The sequence below is a fragment of the Gobius niger genome (assembly GCF_951799975.1).
Source record: "Gobius niger genome assembly, chromosome: 6".
NCBI lineage: Eukaryota > Metazoa > Chordata > Actinopteri > Gobiiformes > Gobiidae > Gobius > Gobius niger.
The window spans coordinates 22533874-22555403 of record NC_136857.1 but is presented as its reverse complement, the minus strand read 5'-3'; the positions used below and the strand labels follow the sequence as shown (position 1 = coordinate 22555403).

Below are 21530 nucleotides of genomic sequence, written 5' to 3'. Positions count from 1 at the left end.
TAAATGTATTCTGGCTATTGTTGATTCCTGTAATACTTTCCACTTTGCCTCCAAGTAGATCTAAAACTACATTCTTGGCATTTTTCTGCATCAACCAGTTCCACGGCTTGTTATAGTTCTGTTCAAAGTTCGGCTCTTGATTTTCTTCGCATTTCAGTTTACTGCTGTACCCCTTTATGTACTTTATCGGATAATAGTTATAACTTTGTCCATTTTTAATACAGTCTATGCTTCAAATGTGCCATATTCTTTGTCTACGTTTGTTTACAGTGATCCTAATGTGAAATTAATTGCCGGGTCCATTGCATGAACTGATCCTTGTCTCACTCTGTGCTGCTTCCGTCTGAAAACAACAAGTTGAGTGTTTGTGCTGGAGCCACAGTATTAAAGACCCACATGTTCAATCAGCCACAGAAGTGTTATTATATATGTGTTATTTTTCCACATTTATTCCTGCAAAGAAGGATTTGCTCTGACAGTAAATACAGTATGGAGAAAAGAAAATGTTATTATGTAAACTGCCAAACCATGGAACAAAAACAAAAAATGAGTGCAATTTTCATTATAGCCACAAGGTGTCACCATCCGCTTATTATTAGGGCTCACAAATGGCAGAAACCCTTTAACAGTTATTCTCATTTAAAATAAATAACTTGCATCTTAACTATTCATCACAATTAAAATATTTTTTCCTCTACAATTGACATTTGATGATAATGCTCACTCATGGCTGGTAGTTTATAAGAACCATATATATATATAGGATACATAATAACAGCTATTAGTGTTTTCCCAGAATGCCTTGTCTCTCAGAGCTGTTTGTCTATGATATAACTTTAATGAATGCATCTCTGAAAATGTATTTCTTTACAGAGGCGGATAGTACTCACCAGTGTTAATTTCGTCGACTAAAATATTTAGTCTTAATTTTATTTTATTAAAATTTTATTTTTTATTTTTGACAACCAAAATTGGACTAAAACTAAAAAGTTTTTCATGAGACTAAAACTATGACTAAAATGTCATATTTTAGTCGACTAAAATAAGACTAAATAAAAATGAAAAGGAGAGACTAAAATCATCCAAACTTCTATTGACCGTCTGAAAGAGCCTCAGATCATGTAAATTCTCTACCAAAGGATCAGCTCTGAGCTTTGTTCATGTGGAGCAGCTCCATGAAGCAGAGGAACCAGATTAAATATGATTATAAAGAATATTATCAATGCAAAGTCGACTAAATTGGTCTTAAATTTAGTCGACTAAATTTACCTGCAATTTTAGTCGACTAAAACTAGACTAAAATTGAAGATATTTTTTTGACTAAAACTAGACTAAAATCATTTTCGTCAAAAGACTAAAACTAAATTAAAATATGTTGTCAAAATTAACACTGGTACTCACTTCCATTAATTAAAAATAATTGTACTTTTTCCACTGAGCGTAATTATTATTCTTATTTATTTTATTTTATTTTGGTCTATAAAATAGATGTAGTTCATCTCGTGCACCTTGTTCTTTTGAATTAATTTTGATTTTCAGTATTTCTGCCATTTTCTTGGAATTTTCGTTGTAAATATCACAAATTCCACATGATTTTATCTTCTGTTTCACACAATTTATGGCGTCATTAAAAATAAATCCAACTTTTTTGCTCAAACAGTTACTCACAGTACTCGAGTAACATTTTCCCCAAGTGCTTTTTTACTTTTACTTGAGTAAAATTATTTCAAAGTAACGTTACACTCATGTTCCTCTACCCCCTCTGTTCGTTACACTGTATTATCTTTCTCACTCTCACAAATCACTCCTTGATGTTTATTTGTGGTACGGCAAGGGGAGGAATATGCAAGCGCCACACAGAGAGATCCCTCTGCAGATGTTTAACACTTACCCGTTATACTAAAAAAGAGCTGCAAATTTAACCCAAACAAATTTAAAAAGTCTACTTTTAACAGCAGGGACATTTTTAAGAGGCAAAACCTGTTTATCAACGGTGTGCACATAATAGGCTACAATATCAAGCTGAAATCTACCACCAAACTGAAGTCAAACAAGGCTCTAGCACTAAAACCTCTGGGCATAAACTTTATGTTTTGAGGTAAACTGGCCTCAGTGTCGGCTCTGACTATCAAATTGCTGAATGTCTCTCCCTGCTCTTCATCCTCTTTCACTCAGAACTAGCTTTTAAAACCTAAGACAAAAAAAAATCCTTAAATGAAAATAAAGCTCAGGTAAAGGTCTATTATTTTGTGAAAGCATCACTAATCCTGCTCCAGCAACAACAGTGGTGGTGGTTCTCAAACTTTAAGGGAAGGTTTGAACAACATGATTTTCCCATTGATATTGGGTTGCATTTGTATAACGCTTCTGTTGACCAATAGGACGCTGAGTACCATGTTTTCATTAAGTGGAGGCAAGGTGGGTGTCTTGCCCAAAGACACAACAACAGTAGTCTAGTATGCACTAGGCTGCACATGATTCTTTGTTTGCCATATATAAATACTCGCTTCCTTAATCCCAGCATCTGTCCCCAATCAAGCCCTAATTCATTGAGGACAGGAGTAATGCAATGTAACTGTTTGTACTGATACTATGTAGTACATAGTACAGGACCTATGCTGTATGTACCTATGTAATGTAATAAAACATTAGACTAATTCCTAAACAGGGGTATAGCACCAAATTCTGGGCCCTACAAGCTTTTCTGTTTCATTGTAACTTTGTTACACAAACGTATACTTACATCCTGTGTACATCCTGTATACTTAGTGTGTTTGTTTATGGCGTGAATATTTAACTTTAAATGTCATCTGGATTGGCTGCAGCTACAAAAATGTATAGGTCTGTTTTAACCTTAATTATGAGTTCATCTTTTCCTACAAAAACAATGAATGTAGAGCTACTCTGGCAGGGGATGGTCATGGTGTCTCTGATCCATCACAAGCAATTCAGTGTGAATGTGAAGCGAAGGAGTCGCAATTATGCAACGGAAAATGCAGAAAAAAACCAACACAAATTATGGAAAGAGATCTGGCCCCGGGGCTGCAGTTTGCACCACTGCATTAGGGTCTTGTCTTCATTCAGGTAACCTTATATGTGGTGAACAGGTCTGGGCTCATTCTACACATTAGGACATTGCTGGAACATGTAGGGGAAGGAAAATACAGAATTTTAACATTTTTAAACTCTGTAGAGTCCCTTTAAGCCCCTACAAAGGTTAAGGGAAACCGTTGTCCCTAAGGCGTAATCATTTGAGAATGGGGTCTAGTATTCAACTCCATGATTAATAAAGTTCCTCCATCAATGAGCAAATAGTCCAAAATGTGAAAGTTTCGAAATGATGCGGTCACATCAGCAAATAGAAAGTAATTTAACTTTTTAATTATACAGCATTTTAATTCAAAAACTATTTCTATTTGAAATTTGCAGTATTTCTTTGTGTGTTATACTTTCTCAAATGGAAACAGGTTCTGCTCTTGTCCTTTTTTGCCCCGTTTGGCTTTCTTTTTACTGGTCTCCTCCTCTGCCTGTCTGTTCTGTGGCCAGGACAGAGCAAGAGTTTCAGAGGCACTTTTTCCTGTTGGACTGAGCTCCTCGTTGTCCGGGTCTTCGTCCGATGAGAACCCGCCGGTCTCTCCCTCAGGACCCTCCTTAGACCCCATAGCGCCAGGCTTCGTCCTGTATCGCTGCTTTAAACGCTCACGAATCAGCAGGCCTTTAACCAGCAGAGTCCAGTTTGAAAGAGCATGCTTTTCACGCTTCTGTTGAAAGAAATTGGGAAAAAGTTGAGAAATGAAGCTTAGGCGCAAATTCAACCTGGAAGACATACCAGCCGCATTCATTCATCTCATCACCGGCAGCTCTTCAATTATCCAATCACAGACCCAGCTCAAGCCGCACTTACAAGTCAGCCAATAGCCGCGGTGTTCGTCTCTGCTCCAGCCACTCGTCGCTTAGGCTCCCCTTCTTAAGCCCCCTGGTCAATCACTCAGAGTTTCCCAGCCGTGCTATGACCCTCCTCCACCCCTTCTCCGCCTGGCCTCTCCTCAACCCATCGACAGGCCACCCCGGTCTCTTCTACCACCACCAGTGTCCAGGCTCCGGGGAAGATACTGGCAAGCGTCCAAAGCCAGCAGCTCATGCCGTTCAAGAGAGCTTCCGCCGGGGTCTGAGCCCCAATAATGATTTGCATGTTCAATAAAACGTTCTAATGCATTTTCTGTCTTGTGAGTCTTTTCAGGTTGAATTGCAGTTGAATGCACTTTCTTCAGTTGCCATACAATCATAAAGACACAAAATATGAAAAAAAAAAAAACTTTATTTACACCCCATATGAGTTTGTTTGTGTGTTTCTTCAATTCATTTGAATTTATATAAGAAACATTCTGCAGTTTGACTGTAAATTATCTTTACAGTAATTCCTTAATCTGTCTTCCACCCAGGCTGCTCTCAGAATCTCTTCATGCTCCTCACACACTATGTATCCATCAGTACTACAAAAACATGCAAAACAATAAATCCCATGTCCTTTAAATACAGATGAAAAGAGCCAAGGTGCAGATGGTGATTTTAGTATAATTGTTAGCGTTACGGCTCTTACACGGCATGCGAGTATCCTCCGTGGAAGTCGAACCCCGTCACAGCAGGAGCAGCCAGGAGCGTAGCACCAAATTCTGGGCCCTGGGTACAAACCATCTTGGTGGACCCCGCTTCCCCCCATGTGAAATTCACATTTCATATTCGATGTTCTTTAACCACATAACAGTGGTCTAGTGGTTTGACAGTGCAATTCATTTATATTCTACTATAACTTTATTATATATACCTTAACTAAGTGAAAAAATGGGTTGGCCAAAAAAAGTGCTTCATATAAAAACACATATCCAATCCAATGGGTACTTTCATGTAGTTCATGGTTTGTTTGTTTGTTTGTTTGTTTGTTTCAAGTCAGTGTTTGACTTGAAATTGCATCTGATTTGGCTTCAGTTACACAAAATGAATAACCTTTAATCCTGTAGTGACATAGATATTTAGATTAGGGTGAAATATTCTGCTTTCATTGGGCCAGTTGAAATGGCTAGTTTTAGTTAGAGCATAATCATTATTAGCATATCACATTAAACAACAGGACTGCACCAGGGACATGGGATATTTGTGCTGAGAGTAACACATTTGTGACTTTAAAATATACTATCAAATATTTTACATAAATGATGGTACTATATGATGTCTCTGTGGCCCACAGGCCTGAACAAAAAACTCAAGGCTTCAGTCTGATTTAGTCTCTCACCATATTTGAAGTCAATACCTGTAAGTGTATTGTAAGTAAATTGTTGTTGTTATAAAGTTACGTTGGAATAGGTGTGGGCTGAACCATTTGGCACATTTTTAAAGGGGTGTCAGGGCCCTGAGATATGATACATCATTATTGTTTGTGCAAAATTCTGTGTAGCAACCATTGTTTTTCAGCCCGGTTGTGTTCAGTTCTTACAGTATCAATTATGAGGAAACTTAGAAAGTACAATACAGAACGTTTTTTGCAGCATTTTTGAGGGCCCCTACCCTGCTCTGGGCCCTGGGTACTCAGTACCCTTTACCCCCCCAGTCCGCCGCTCTCCTCTTTGTAGCTCACTTTGGAGGCCACACTCCTGCGTTTCTTGTTCTCAGGCCTCTGTCCTGGCTTCACTCGCTTCATCTCCTCCTCATCCTCAGATTGGACTTCTTTAGGCTTTTTTCCTCCTAGTTTGTGAACTTGTTTACAAGGAAAAACATTTTTTTTTTCATAGTAGATAAGGACCACCCTAATGAAAATGTAACTTGACCTGTAAAGATGTTTTTTGATTTAAATATCTTTTGATTTCAGTAAATATGACCTCCTAATGCTGCACATTCAAGAAATGAAAAATATCAGTCGTTTACAACCTATAAAATGTATTGAAGCGCTGTTGTGCATAGTAATTTGGAACAGTACTGCACATTTTAACTGCACATCTTGACTCCCTGGATTGTATTTTTGACGGTGTTTTGGATTACTAACTTTGGACATGCTAAGGGCGCAGCGAGTCATGCTAGAACCTACAAGTACATTTAAGTTCTTTACATTTATTTTGAATAAACTGCTGTTATCATTGGGAGTTTTTTTCAGTCACATTCAAATGATCCTCTAAGTTCAAGACTTGAAAATTATGCTGACTGTAATTTGAGTTGACAATTTAGAAAATCTCAATAAATATAAAAATATCATTTGCATATTGACCGCATTGTATTACACTACACTTACAACAAATGTCAAGTATTCCCAATGTTTTCTACATAAACCGTGAACAAAAACGACGATACAAATCATCCTCCTGATTTACATACATTTATTTACCACAGCTCAAAGTGCTTCCTGGGCGACACTGCACAGTCAGGGGGACGCATCAGAAGGACACGGCTTCAGCGCCGCCTCACCTCCACCGGAGCTCCTCTGGGCTCGCCAGTGACATGTGACTTCCCACAAGAAAGGAAGACAGTGGCGCAGATGGTCGAGCGGGTGTTCTCGTGATCAGAAGGTCAGAATCCGGGCTCCTGCGCTCTGCGGTGGTGTCCACCTGGCCTCCGGTACCTGCGCACATCGCTGTATGAATGAGAGTGTGAATGAGTGAGCGGCTCCTTGATGTAAAGCTCTATAAACAAATAAGTGTAAACCATTTACCATTTACCAGGAGCAGCGGCCTCCTGAGAATCCACAGGTCACTCCCATGTGGTGTTGGGTCAGGACGCCCTCTGCTGGTGCCGCGCTCACTCCCAGATGTTTCCCTGTAAACAAACAAAACAAAAACACACACAACCCTACCTCCCCAAACACACTCCTATTCATCTTTAATATTACGGCCTCAGTCATACATGGAAGACATCAGGTGAAATAACGCTGCAGTTTTGGCCCATTTTCAAAAAACATTTTATGATTATATTTTTATTAAATGAAAATAAGTTCTTTCACAACATGTTTCACACCTTTTAATGTTGCTTTGGTTTCAAAGTACAAAGAGACGAGTCAAATCTTTTTATTAAACATATTAATACAGTTACAAAAAGCAGAGAATCAGGAAGAAGGGAGTGTCTCACAAACTGCTGAGTTCATGGACAAACCCAAATGTCCTGGTTACAGTTTATAACAGTCAGCAAGTGTGAACAGACGGCTCCAAAGACACACTTACGTTACAGCACAGCAGTCAGTCATTCAGTCATTCACCCACACACTCTCTCCACTCACACATCTACACTGGAGGCAAGGCGGGTCAAGTGTCTTGCCCAAGGACACAACGACAGTGTGCACTGCCAGTAACTGAGATTGAACCACCAACCGTTGAATTAGAGGTTCAACTCTACCAGCTGAGCCACTGCTGCCCCAAAACAACAACAACAACAACCCCCCCATGGGGGGACGACTGTCCCACAAACCCGAGCAACAGAGACATGAAACTTTTTGGGTCAGTTTGTCTTAAAGTCTCACAGTTATGACACGAAGAAGAACAATAGAGAGTCATTGTTCAACACACACAGATACTTTTACATTGAGAAAACTGGAGACACAGATACTTACCACAAAGCACACACAAACACTACTACTACTACTACTACTAGTACTACTACTACTACTACTACTACAAAACAGGACATTTGTTTTTTGTCTTTTTGTTTTTAAAGCACACACAAATACATAAATAATACTACTACAAGAAATATGTTTTTTTGTCTTTATGATTTTAAAGCACACACAAATACTACTACTACTATTACTACTAATAACAATAATAATAGAAATACTTTTGGTGTTTTTAAAGCATAAACAAATACTACTACTACTACTACTGCTGCTACTGCTATTGGACTACTACTACTACTACTACTTCTACGACTGCCACTGTACTACTACTACAAATACTAAAAACAGAAATACTTTTGGTGTTTTAACTACGATAACTACTACTTCTAGATATACTTTTGGTGTTTTTAAGAACACACTGCTACTACTACATTTTTGGTGTTTTTAAGAACACACTACTACTACTACTACTACTACTACTACTACTACTACTACTACTACTACTACTACTACTACTACTACTACTACTACTACTACTACTACTACTTTTGGTGTTTTTAAGAACACACTACTACCACTACTACATTTTTGGTGTTTTGAAGAACACACTACTACTACTACTACTACTACTACTACTACTACTACTACTACTACTACTACTACTACTACTACTACTACTACTACTACTACTACGACTACTACTACTAGTACTTCTAGATATACTTTTGGTGTTTTAAGCACACGTAGGAACGACTGAGTTCAGGCTCTAGAGGTCAAAGGTCGGCGCGTGGAGGTTGGTAAATGTGGCCGTTACAGACTTTCTGAGTCTAAAACTTAGTCCTCGTCTGACTCACGGTCCTGGAGCACGTGGGGGTGGAGGAAGTAACGGGTGAAGCCCTCGAACGTCCCAGGACAAGTGGAGGGAGCATCGGAAGCGGTCTTCAGAAAAGGAGAGGCGCGGGCGCTTGGCGTCATCCTCCTCATCGTCGTCATCTTCATCCCTGCTGCGCTTGGATCCGCCGAGGGGCAGAAAGTCCAGAGCAGGGCCTGAAGACAACTCCGGGACGGGACGGGAGGGTTCCACAAACATCCTCTGCAGGGCGCGGAAGGCTGGAGGCAGGGGTCGCCGCGGTGCGGAATGGTTCAGGGGAAGAACCACCGGCTCCACAGACTGAGCAGGACGGGCCAGAAACTCGTCTCCAGGGACGCACTGGTCTTCATCTTCCTCTTCCTCTGAAAGACGACCGTCGTCCATGTCCTCCTCCTCTTCATCGCTGTCCTCCTCGTCCTCCTCTCCAGGCACGCACTGGTCTTCATCTTCCTCTTCCTCTGAAATGTCCTCCTCCTCTTCATCGCTGTCCTCCTCCTCCTCTTCATCGCTGTCCTCTTCCTCCTCTCCAGGCACGCGCTGGTCTTCCTCTTCCTCTGGAGGGGCCAAAGACTCTTCTCCGGGCACGCACTGGTCTTCCTCCTCCTCCTCCTCCTCCTCCTCCTCGATGATGAAGACGTCCTCTTCGTCCTCCCAGTACTCCACCTCCACCTCATCCTCCTCGTCGTCCTCCTCTTCATCATCTTCCTCTTCCTCTTCCAACGCACGCAAGAAAAAAAGACCCCCAAGACCCCCAAACTCACCTACGTCGTCCTCGTCTGCGTCTACCACGTCCTCCGGGGCGTCCCACGTGTCGTCCCACAGAAGGAACCACGGAGCGTCCACAGGGTCTGAAACAGACAAACATGAGCAACAGCACAAACCAGTGTTCATTTTCACAACATATTTTCATTTAGTTTTAGTCTTAAGTCTTTTGATGGAAATGTCCTTTAATTTCAGTCAAGATTTAGTCAAATAATTCTCTTCTTCTTTAGTCAAGTTTGTGTTGAATAAATAAATTGAAGACAAATTTAGATGACTTTGCATTTATAATGTTTATTATAATCATATATTATGAAGGTCCTCTGCTTCATGGAGCCTCTCCCACATGAACAAAGCTCACAGCTGTGCCTTTGGCAGTGAATTTAAATGATATGAGGCTCTTTCAAACTGTCAGTGGAAGTTTGGATGATTTTAGTCTCTTCATTTCATTTTTATCTAGTCATATTTTCATTGACGAAAATAGCTGGACATTTTAGACATAGTTTAAGTCTCAAAAAACAACTTTGAATTAGTTTTAGTCCAATTTTAGTCAAAATATGACTTTGACTAAAATGATGAATTATATACACTGGCATGAACAAATGTAATAACCAATTCATGTTAATTGGCTTCCATAAATGAACAATAATAAGTTTAAAATGACTGACCTTAATCTGGCATGTCTTGCCAAAGTTCACAGGGCACCTGGTAGTGCCAGTCAAACCTAAGAAGCATCAAAAGTTGACTACTTTTTCAGCAAAGCAAAAGCATTTCTGAGAAATAATCTAGAATGTTGAACTGGAAAGGTTTACATCAAACACCAGTGAATTTCGACGCCCAAAAACTAAAATTCCTTGATGAAGTTTTACTTAAGAATCCTACTGATGGATGTCAGCAGTTTGTGTCAGGTATTAACCGTGTCCAAAAAAGAAACAGACGATTGAAAGTTACCAAGTAAGCAACGAGTCTCAAGACTGACCTTTTCACTAGCCTTACCACTTAGGGCCACAACAACGACGCCGTGAAACTAAACTACTTCATGTTTCTAACAAATTCCTTGATAACCTTTTACTTAGGACTCCTACTGATACATTTAAGCCGTTTTTATCAGGTATTAACCATGCTCAAACAAGAAATCGTCGAGTGAAAGTTACTAACCCCTCTCATCTGACCAATTCCATTAGCTTCAACTTGACAACTTTAGACCAAAACTTTAGCATTAGCAAACGCCGCATTGCCCTCACACGGACAAAACTGGTACTAACAAAGTAAATTCCTGCTGTTTTAGTCATATTTGTTGACACTTACCCCCAGGGAAGCGGTCCAGAGTCCGTGACATGATGATCAGTCAAAGTTGTTGGCAAATCTGAAAAAAACACACACAAAAACATATAGAAGCACAGAAACAAAGTGTTAGAAAGCGTTTTGAATGTGTCTAAGACCAAGAATTGACATAAACTTGGTGAGAAATGACACAGACCTCTCGTGTAATCTCTCTCTCGGGTGTCGCAGTGACAGGAATGATTTTCCAGCAACTCGCAGTTTATATAGCGCATCTGTCGTCATGACAACGACGCCAACTTCGGCGACGCCATAACACGGACAATGAAAAATAAAATCGAGCTGTAAAAAAGCAAAAATAAAACAAGATTAAGAGCAACGTCCGCATCCTTCTTCTTGATATTTAAAAATATTAATAATATTATTTAATTAAAGACAAGTCCATTCCTGCAAATAAAAGGGGCGAGGGAAGAATCAGTTGTTGCACCATTAAGGTTCCAGGTTTTATTGTAGCCTACTTGTGTTCGACAGCTTGTTTTTAGAGGCAAAGCCAATAATCCATTATGTCTCGCAAGTGAAAAACAGCAATAAGGAAATAGTTTCTTTTTATTGAACAATTTCTTGCAAAAAAAAACAAAAACACAAATACATGTGACATAATGAAACGCTTTAAGACATGTGACTTAAAAAGTGTAAACAAAGTAATTCACACATTTAACGGAAGAGTACATTTGAAACTCAAGGCGAAGTATTTGAGTAAATGCTGGCATATTAAGTGCCTTTGCAGATTTTGTTTGCAGATACACAGCCTCGCCATATGTATGTATGCTCGTATGTATTTAAAAAGTTAAAGGGGCTAGATGCAAGTTCGCTATTTTATACTCACTACTGCCACCTCAGGTTATATATGTAACTGCACCTTCTATATTAAAGCAGAACTAAGTAACGTGTTTACCTTAATAAATCCTTTTTGTAGTCCCTGTGGGGGCAATACAAGTGTTTATGGGATGATTGTGCAATACACACTAATGGAATCACGAAGAAGAAGCTAACATGCTAATGGGCAAAGCTAACTGCGGGCTCACGTCACTTTAAACAGTATTTACAGCTAAGTTTGAGTGAAAAAAATAATATTTCCATCGTATAATTGGATGTACAATATCCCTCTCTCCCTTCGCCTTTCCTGTCAGCGTAGTATTTACTCTCCAAGACAATTAAAAAGTTAAAAAATCGTAACTTGCTACTACACCTGCAGTTGCGCTTATGGCCTCTAGGGGGAAGAGTTACTTAGTACTGCTTTAAACTCGTGAATGACGGCAATTCGGACCCGAATTAACACCTTATTGAGTGACAGTGTAGGATTTTAGAGGCAGTTGTATTACTTATTTTAAGCACCTGCAAACTAATACACATTATCCCATTGTAGAGTATATACAATGTACAACGTGTAATATGCGTTTCCGACTTTCTGAAGTTGAGTTTATTTTAGTTGTAATTTAAGCCTGTAGGTCATTTTATGTGGTCCCACATTTATTTGGGGTGGTCCTGGGTAATTGTGCTGTAAGTGTTTGATCATAGTACCTTATTCAGTTGGATTTGTCGCATTATATGATTCAAGTCTGTAAAAAGTTCTGAAAATGAGGTTGTGAGAAGTGTCTGTGTTTATCACATTCCATCTCCGTCTCACCAAAGACTGTTTGTTTTCGTCTCAGTTGATAAACATGTGCACAAACAGGTTTTTGGGAGTGGGTGTAGGTGAACCGAGCAAGGGCTACCACTTCACAACCACTTCATCTGCTGCAGCTTCAGAAGTCAACACGTAAGTCCAGAGACCTCATTTGGCCTCTATTTTTCATTTATGATACAGGTCACATGTTAAGATACTTTCACTGGCGAGGACCATGCCACAGAAGTGCAATTAAGATTTATTCTCAAGGTTGTAGTGTGGAGTGAAACTGGACGAGACATGGGTGGGGCTCCATTTCACATGAACCCAGCTCTTCAGGACCCTCTTTGAAGCAGAAGAATCAGCGCTGAGAAATAAAACAGGCATGGAGGGAGGGCGTAACTAGAGGCGTGGTTAGGTGAATGCAAGAGTGATTGGTTGAGGTGTGCTCCTGCTCCTGAACATAGTCATGAAACATTAGCTCCATAAATACTCCCTGAATGTGTGTTGAAGTGGACGCTGCTGTGGAAGAACATGGCCACGTACAAGGTGGAGGTGAGAACAGGAGACATGGCCCACGCTGGGACCATGGACAACATCTGCGTGACTCTGATCGGGACCGGGGGCCAGAGCAAGAAGACCAAGCTGGACGGCTGGGGCCGTGACTTCAGGGGGGGCTCAGTAAGTATCATCCCCTCAAAGTGATATTGCACGTTCAAATAGTCAGAAAGCAGCTATTAGCAACACTGTGCAGGTAAATGCTTTGTAGTGAAGGCAACACTAGAATGATCTGAGGTCAGGTGACAGTGTATGAGTTTTAAAACAGGACATCTGTGTCTTTAAACTGAGCACAGGAATATTCCCAAGATAAATATATTCTCAGGCTTTTTCAGATCAAAAAGTTTTACAGTTCGTCACATACCATTTGCAAAACGTGATTTGTTCAGATATGTCCAGATAAGGCACTTATCAACAGTGGCGCAGATGGTAGAGCGAGTCGTCTCATGATCTCCTGAAGGTGCACACTGTTGTTGTGTCTTTGGGCATGACACTCTCTGCACAATGGAATAAGGTTGGCTTCAGACAAAATGCGAAACGTATTGGAGAAAATGGGACTGATACTGACTGTTAAATACTGTCAGTAATTATAACTTTGTGACTTATCTAACTGTTCTGTATTTGTGTAACCAAGATGTGTTTTTAGAAAGAAAAGAAAAAAGAAAAAAACTTTATACACACACACACGCACGCACGTTGGTTTGCATTTTACACATTTAATCTTTGCGCTTTGAATACAGTCAATATTGAAGCTAGAGTTGAAGTACATAATTCTTCGGTGACTTGGTTTGCAAAGTTTTGCAAACTCCATGACCAGGATTGTCTTTTCACACTCTAACAATAACTACATTGAATATAATAGAATAGAACTTTATTGTCTGTTCAAAAGAGCAGACATTTGTCTTTAAACACAGCTCATTAAAAGTCATTCGGTAAAAACACACACAACATCATTAACCCCTGAACCCCCGCATTAACATGGGCACATTTTTTACAGTTTCACCCAAATCTAAAAGCTTCTTGGCTGGAGAGTTTACAGCTTAAAGGCCAGTGTAACAACTCATTTGAATACTGAGACCTACAAAACTCGTCTAACTCGTTCTTGTTTTTGTCATCACATTTTAGTCATTTTTGTTGCGTTTTTTAAATCACATTTCCATTGCTTTTTTGCCACATTTTTCAAGCCACTGTGATCAAGCCACAAAATTGTGACCAAAACATGTCAAAAAAGCAACAAAAACGAGATGAAAACATGACAAACAATCAAAACATTGAAGAAGCTTAGATGAGTTTTGTAGGTCTTAGCTTTCAAATGAGGCGGTACACTGGAATAAATAGGCTGTAAACTCCAGTCGAGAAGCTTTTAGATTTGGGTGAAGCCGAACTGCGGAGAAAATGCACTCGGTTAAGGAGGAGGTTAAAGAATGACACATCAAAAAGAACAACATAAAAGTACAGTGTTACCGAGCGCACCGGCTCCCTGTTCCCGGTGCGTGTTGGTCTCCGCCAGGGCTGCCCTTTGTCACCGGTTCTGTTCATTACTTTTATGGACAGAATTTCTAGGCGCAGCCAGGGGCCGGAGGGTGTCCGGTTTGGGAGCCTCAGGATCTCATCTCTGCTGTTTGCAGACGATGTTGTTCTGTTGGCTTCAACAAACCAGGACCTTCAGCGCGCTCTGGGGCGGTTTGCAGCCGAGTGTGTAGCGGCTGGGATGGGGATCAGCACCTCCAAATCTGAGGCCATGGTTCTCCACCGGAAAAAGGTGGTTTCCCCTCTACAGGTCGGTGGGGAGTCCTTACCTCAAGTGGAGGAGTTCAAGTATCTCGGGGTCTTGTTCACGAGTGAGGGACGGATGGAACGTGAGATCGACAGACGGATCGGTGCGGCGTCAGCAGTGATGCGGTCGCTGTATCGGTCTGTCGTGGTGAAGAGGGAGCTGAGTCGGAGGGCAAAGCTCTCGATTTACCGATCGATCTACGTTCCCACCCTCACCTATGGTCATAAGATTTGGGTCATGACCGAAAGGACAAGATCGCGAATACAAGCGGCCGAAATGAGTTTCCTTCGCAGGGTGGCTGGGCGCACCCTCCGAGATCGGGTGAGGAGCTCAGTTACCCGGGAGGAGCTCGGAGTAGAGTCGCTGCTCCTTCACGTCGAAAGGAGCCAGCTGAGGTGGCTAGGGCATCTGTTCCGGGTGCCTCCTGGTCGCCTCCCGCGGGAGGTGTTCCAGGCATGTCCTAGTGGGAAGAGGCCTCGTGGAAGACCCAGGACACGCTGGTGGGACAATGTCTCCGAGCAGAACAGCTGGAGGAAGTGTGTGTGGGGCATCTCTGCTGAGACTGCTGCCCCCGCGACCCGGCCCCGGATAAAGCGGAAGAAAATGGATGGATGGATGGATGGTTACCGTGCGCTCTTTTGGATATGTGACTGCAGATGGAATGAATGATGTCGTTGGTAAATGGTCTCGAATTATATAGCGCAAGGCGAGTGAAGTGTCTTGCCCAAGGACACAAAGACAGTGTGCACCTGCAGGAGCTGATTCAAACCCTCGACCTTCTGATGACGAGGTGACCCGCTCTACCACCTGTGCCACCATGGCGTTGTGATGAAGTGCAGAGAACAGCTCTCATAGGTAATCGGGTTATGTGGGTATTAATCATATCAACTTCATATTCGGTTGGAAAACATCGTAGCTGCCACTTACACACACATTTTATATTCCTATGGTTGTTCATGAGAAAGGCTAGAGTTGGCTTGATTTCCTGCTCTGTGTGATGTTTCAGTGCAGGACATACGATGTGAAAACGCCCTCTTCTCTGGGCACTCTGCTGCTGCTGCGACTGGACAAAGACGCTGTGCTGTTCTCTGAGGACCTGTGGTACTGCTGCAGTGTGCAGGTGTGTACTCCAGAGGGCGCTGCGCTGCTGTTTCCCTGCTACCGCTGGATCTCCAGAGGGGAAGAGGTGGAGCTGCGTGAGGCGACACGTGAGTTCATTCCACATTTCAATATAGACCTGTAATATATATATATATCAAGGCCTCAACAGGGTAAGACTAGAGGGTCCCATGAAGGAGCCCATGTTTTACTATTCCTTCTTTAATGTGGCCCATGTGAAACCCTCTTGGCCCGGGCAACATCAAGTCTGTCCCATAAATTGCTCCCAAAACTCAGCAACTATGGCCACTACCAGTCACTAATTCACACACCACATGAGGCAAAGAGGATGGTGTCTATCCAAGTGGCCATACTAGGATTATAAGAGGATCTTATTTATAAGTCACTGTCATCTCTAAATTGTCTCACAGGTCAAACACTTTATTATTCATGTGTTACAGCCATAAAGGTGTTTGAGGAGAACATCCCTCTGCTGAAGGAGCATCGCCATAAAGAGCTGACAGAGAAGAAAGATCTGTATAAGTCAGTTCTGAACCAGAGCTAGATCAGGACCAAACCACAACCAGACCATTGACCAATGTCTCTGCAGGTGGGCAGTGATGGAGGAGGGGCTGCCTCACAAAACTCACTTTGAGAATGAGGTGGATCTGCCGTTGGAACTGCAGAAATCGGCAGCCAGGCAGTCTGAGGTCTACAAAACCAATATGTTATCGTGAGTCTGAGTCTTTGACTTCACCCGCAATTGTATATTGTATTTTTAAACATTACATCTATACTCACTATGTTGTTTTACATAAAAAATATATTCATCCGTAGCTCTCCTTTTTAAAGTTATGATCCCGACCACTGGTACTGATAGTTGTAACTGTAATTTTGTTCTTGACCTGAGAAATGGGATACAGGATACACCAATTTTAACTAAACACTAAACAGCTCTTTTTGAACAGTTTAAACAGCATGAATTGCATTGCAACTTTGAATGTCATCCTCATTGGTGATTTAAACATGAAACAATGCTACATAACAAGGCTTAATATTTATGGACAGACTTTGAGTCAGTTTTGCGCGCTGTTCCCTCCATGGGGAAACGTAGTCCTGCCCGGCTCCAGCGCTGAGTCCAGAGCAGACCACAACCACTTTTCGCTAGTTCAGATCATGGTCCAGACTCTGGACTGACTGCAGCGTTGTATCTATGCTTTCTTCTTTTTACCACACACTATTTTTTTTTAATGTGGTCTGATTTTATATACTGTAAACAAAAATATTTTCACATCAGTTGCTCGGAGCCTGGAAAAAAGCTCTTGTCAAATCCATTTTTAAATCAGAGAACACTCAAGAAGTTGTAAATTATTACCTATTAAATTATTGCCCATTACCTATTAACTATTATATTTGGAAAACAAACGTCTCCAACAACACCCTCGTAATTTGGAGTTAGACATAATCATTCAACAGAAACTGCTACCTGTTTATTTTTCAGAACAAGTAAAACAATCACTCCACAAAGGCAATATTGTTGAAAAAGGCCTTTGGCACTGTGAACCATATTCAGTTCATATCAAAGCTCTCATCCTTCCATTTCACAAAGCGTTCAGTATCCTGGTTCCAGTCTTACCTACAGGACTGTGAACAATGTGTCGTCATCAGTAAATAATCTTTTCAGAAAATTCAAACAGGAATTCCCCAAGGAACGATTCTGGGTCCTATTCTCTTTAGCTTGTACATTAATAATCTCCCTCAGGTCTGTCCAGAAATCAATCTGCAGATGTACTGTATACTGACGACACAGTGGTTCCCGCATTGAGTTAGAATTGTGCTATAATCAATGACAAACTGAGCCAGAGTTTAAATAAAGATCTCCACCTGGCTCCAGGACTCCTGCAAAAAAAACACCAAACACCAAGACTCAGTGCATTTGTTTCTCCATCAAAAAAGACCCAACGACTGAACTGCAGGTCCAAATTAGTGGATTTCTCTTGCAACTGCTGCTCAATACTCTCCGTATTGAGCAGTTGCAAGAGAAACCATTTTAGACTCTCATTTAAATTTTAAAAGCCATGTAGAGGATTTGTGTAAAACTGTTTCAAGATTATAAGGAAATGCTTGACTCTTGACTCTCCTTCCATCTCTCCTACGAAGCTACTGTCTGGTCACAAACTAGCCATGCAACTCTTAAACCAGTGGAAAGCCTCTACAACCGGGCCCTAAAAGTTTAAGATATTAGCAAAAAACAGATTGTACCACTGTAATATTTGATCAAAATACATTTATCTATCATTTTAACATGGTGCCTTTGAGGGCGTGTGTGAGCAGCAGCAGGGTGGTGGAAGGTTGACCCACTTCTTGTTCCCGGTTGACCATGTTATGGTCAATAAAAATATGACAGCATGTAAATGTTTGGGTGGTATTAGTTTAAGCAGACACTGTTTATGAAGATCAAACCACATTTTATGAGCAATTTAGGCAGAAATGCAAGAAATTTCAAACGGTGTACTTACTTTTTCCTCCCACTGTATAGTGTGACGAGGAGTGACAAAATCATATGCCAAATAAATGATCTTCTCATTAAAATCACAGTGGGATTGAACTCATGCTGAAAGGTTTTATTGGATCCGAAGAGCGATGGCAGAAACTGGATGACCTGGGAAAGATTTTCTCGTTTAAGGAGTCAGCCCTGTCAGGTACTGAGTGCTGCTGTCAGTTGTTTGTGATGTCACTGTGAATGTACTCACTCCGCTCTCCTGCTGCAGAATACACAGCAGAGCACTGGAGAGACGACGACTTCTTTGGCTCACAGCTTTTGAACGGTGTGAACCCAATGATGATCAGGAGCTGCAAACAGCTTCCACCTAACTTTCCTGTCACCAACGAGATGGTGCAGCCCTTCCTGGATGGAGGCCTGTCTCTGCAGACGGCGCTTAAGGTACTGGTGATGGAGTTATGGTGATGTTGGAACAAGTAACTGCACCCTTCTGATCCACAGAAAGGAAAGATCTTCCTGTACGATGCAAAGAAGTTTGAGGGAATCCCCCCGAGGACATACAACGGAAGGGCTCTCCATGTGACCCCCGGCCTCTGTCTGCTCTACCTGAACTCAGAGGAGCTGCTCAAACCCATTGCAATTCAGGTACACACCGCCCCCTACAGCCTGGACTGAACACCAGCTCAGCCCCACCCACTCCTCAACTAATGTCTGCTTTCATTTTTGATTAGCTTTACCAACAGCCAGCAGAGGGCAACCCAATCTTCCTGCCCAGTGATTCAGAGACAGACTGGTTGCTGGCCAAGATGTTCATTAGAAACATAGATATAATGGATCACCAGTGTGTCCGTCACTTGATGAACACTCACCTGCTGCTGGAGGCCTTCATGATTTCAGCTCTGCGCAACCTCCCAACAGTGCACCCCATTTACAAGGTTTAAACTTTTTTTTATTTGTGTAGAACAAAATACAACAAAGACAGTGTAAAGAAATAAAGACTAATCTAAAAAGTCTCAGAAGAGATGAGTTGTGTTGTGTGTATTATTTGTGTAGTTATGTTTGAAGGAAAAATACTGACATGTTTTCAACGTTAACAAATACGTTCACAGCTGTTGATTCCACACTTTGGCAAAGTTCTCCCAGTGAATGTTAAGGGACGTAAAGAGCTGTTTGGAAGAATCTTTATCAAGGTTAAATAAAAATTTCTCCAACATCCTTAATATTTCAACCGGTTGATATTATTGTTATGAAAATGTTGTTTGTTTAATGCTCAGTCCTCTCTGGGGAACAAAGGAGTGGTGGAGCTGATGAGGAGGAGTCTGTCAGAGTTGACCTACAGTGACCTCTGTCTGCCCGAAAACATCAGCTCCCGAGGGCTGGACTCTGTGCCAAACTTCTACTACAGAGACGACGGCCTCAAGCTGTGGGCGATCATCAACAGGTTTGTCTTTTTTAGGTTGTTTTTTGAAGACCACAAAATTGTACAATGTCCAGGGACTAAATCATTGTCTTCTTGTCTCCAGTTTTGTGCAAGCAGTGGTGGAGCACTACTATCCCACAAACACAGACGTGCAGAGAGACTCTGAGCTGCAGGACTGGATCAGTGAGATCTTCATCCGTGGCTTTCTGGGAAACAAGGCCTCAGGTGGGTGAGCACTGATATGAACTATTTGTTCCAACACAACACAGTTTGACCCAAGGACTCCTTCCTCAGGTTTCCCTCAGAGCTTCAGCTCAGTGCAGGAGCTGGTCAAGTTCCTCACAATGGTCATCTTCACCTCCTCAGGCCAACACGCTGCAGTCAACAATGGCCAGGTTAGTCTCAAGACAGGCTCAGTACTTGAGGACCTCACCTGCCTAGTTGCTCATATTTTATCTAGCCACACTAAGGAAGTGCTGTAAATGTTATTAAGTATATTTACACCATAATCTGTTCGCAGTATGATTATATGTCCTGGATGCCCAATGCCAGCATGCTCCTGGTCACCTCTCCTCCCTCCACCAAAGGCCAGTCCAACATGCAGAGTGTCCTGGACTCTCTGCCCAATGTTGGAGACACTGCTATGGTTTCCATACTGGGATGGAGCTTGTCTCAGGAAAATTCAGATCGGGTTTGTATTTTGAACACACCTTCTAACACTCCAGTGCAAGTCAAAGCAAAGTTCTAAGTTGGTTTTGTGTGAACTGTGCAGGTCCCTTTGGGCTCTTACCCTGAGGAGCGCTTTAATGAGCCGGCGCTGACGCAGATGATTAAAGAATTTCAGGCTGAGCTGTCATATCTCAATGAAGCCATTACAGAGAGGAACGCAGAGCTCCAAGTGCCCTATACCTACCTGCTCCCCTCCCAGCTCGACAACAGCATCACTCGCTGATCAATTCCGACAAAAGGATTCTCAGAAATCAGCTGATCAGGGTTGTGCTTCACTGCTAAACTAATGCTGGTGTTCAATAACAACAAAATAAATTCTGAAACTAAATGGATTGACTGTTCACTACCTGCACAGGACAAGGCCATTGTTTGATCGATTGTAGGCAGTACTCAGTTGTGTTTTCGGCTTTGGGAAGGGAAAGAACTAGACTCCCCCAGACACACTCTTGTGGTGCTGTCTGATTTAAATAGTCCATAGGCAGCGTCTGCAGCTTCATAGTAGCGTTTGCTGGGACTCACGATTGGACAATTACCATTGTGGGGCGGGGTTTTGCGAAAGGTCAGTTTATATGTTGAGACTGTGAAAGGACATTAACAGGAATAATAGGGAAAATAGCATATATCTGGATCAAAGACAAGAAAGTGTGCAACTCACTGTGTGAAACCTTTCTTTCAAAGGGGATACTATTCAACCCAATCAAACCAGTCATAATAATGAATATGTCAAATTTTGGAGTCCTGTTTAGGTTTGTGTTTCTGGGTTGTGATAATAATTGAATACATTGATTAAATGCATTTCCATAAATGAGGTTTCTGGATGGAGCTAATTGCTGGGTTTCGCTGGAGGCCCTTTTGCTGAAGTAGTGAGGCGTTCAGTGGGGGCCTGGAAAATGGGGGGAGGGGGGGAGAACTAATAACACTTTGCCCTTAGGATAAAGTACACTATATTGTGCGCTGGAATATATGAAGCCTTTTTTATTTCTGGATAAATATGCTCATTTTGCTGCTGTTTGAAAAAGGGGGCAATACGTGGACAACGGAGCTCAGTCACATTTACCTTCAATTGCGCTGGAGATCTGGAAATTTTCCATTATTATTAATATTGTTTTTTTTTTCCATAGAAACTTCTTCCCTCACCCCATGTACAGAACTTAGTTTATGATCTTACTGTCCTAATACTCCAGAACAGGTGTCGGTTATGCTCCGGTAAATCTTTGCCAACCACTGAGAAACTCCAAGAACAAGACCAAAAGGGGCACATCATTTTAATACAACGT

General features: G+C 41.6%; 1 protein-coding gene across 1 annotated transcript; it reads left to right on the top strand.

Annotated features, from left to right (window-relative positions):
* The first annotated feature begins 12261 nt into the window (after positions 1 to 12261).
* LOC306964439 (hydroperoxide isomerase ALOXE3-like) lies at positions 12262 to 20491 on the top strand. The gene is made up of 15 exons (XM_079558431.1): positions 12262 to 12321; positions 12682 to 12849; positions 15510 to 15711; positions 16063 to 16144; positions 16212 to 16334; positions 18200 to 18303; positions 18373 to 18545; positions 18606 to 18749; positions 18836 to 19039; positions 19214 to 19294; positions 19379 to 19545; positions 19628 to 19749; positions 19819 to 19919; positions 20045 to 20215; positions 20297 to 20491. Exons 2-15 carry the CDS (start codon positions 12703 to 12705, stop codon positions 20474 to 20476), a joined length of 2001 nt encoding a protein of 666 aa, XP_079414557.1. The 5' UTR covers positions 12262 to 12321; positions 12682 to 12702; the 3' UTR covers positions 20477 to 20491.
* Positions 20492 to 21530: the final 1039 nt, after the last annotated feature.

Excerpts from the sequence above, each read along its gene's own strand:
- LOC306964439 (XM_079558431.1), top strand. The coding sequence starts at position 12,703 with ATGGCCACGTACAAGGTGGAGGTGAGAACAGGAGACATGGCCCACGCT. Across the intron at positions 12,850-15,509 it reads GTGACTTCAGGGGGGGCTCA|TGCAGGACATACGATGTGAA; the intron begins GTAAGTATCATC and ends GTGATGTTTCAG. Across the intron at positions 16,145-16,211 it reads GAGAAGAAAGATCTGTATAA|GTGGGCAGTGATGGAGGAGG; the intron begins GTCAGTTCTGAA and ends ATGTCTCTGCAG.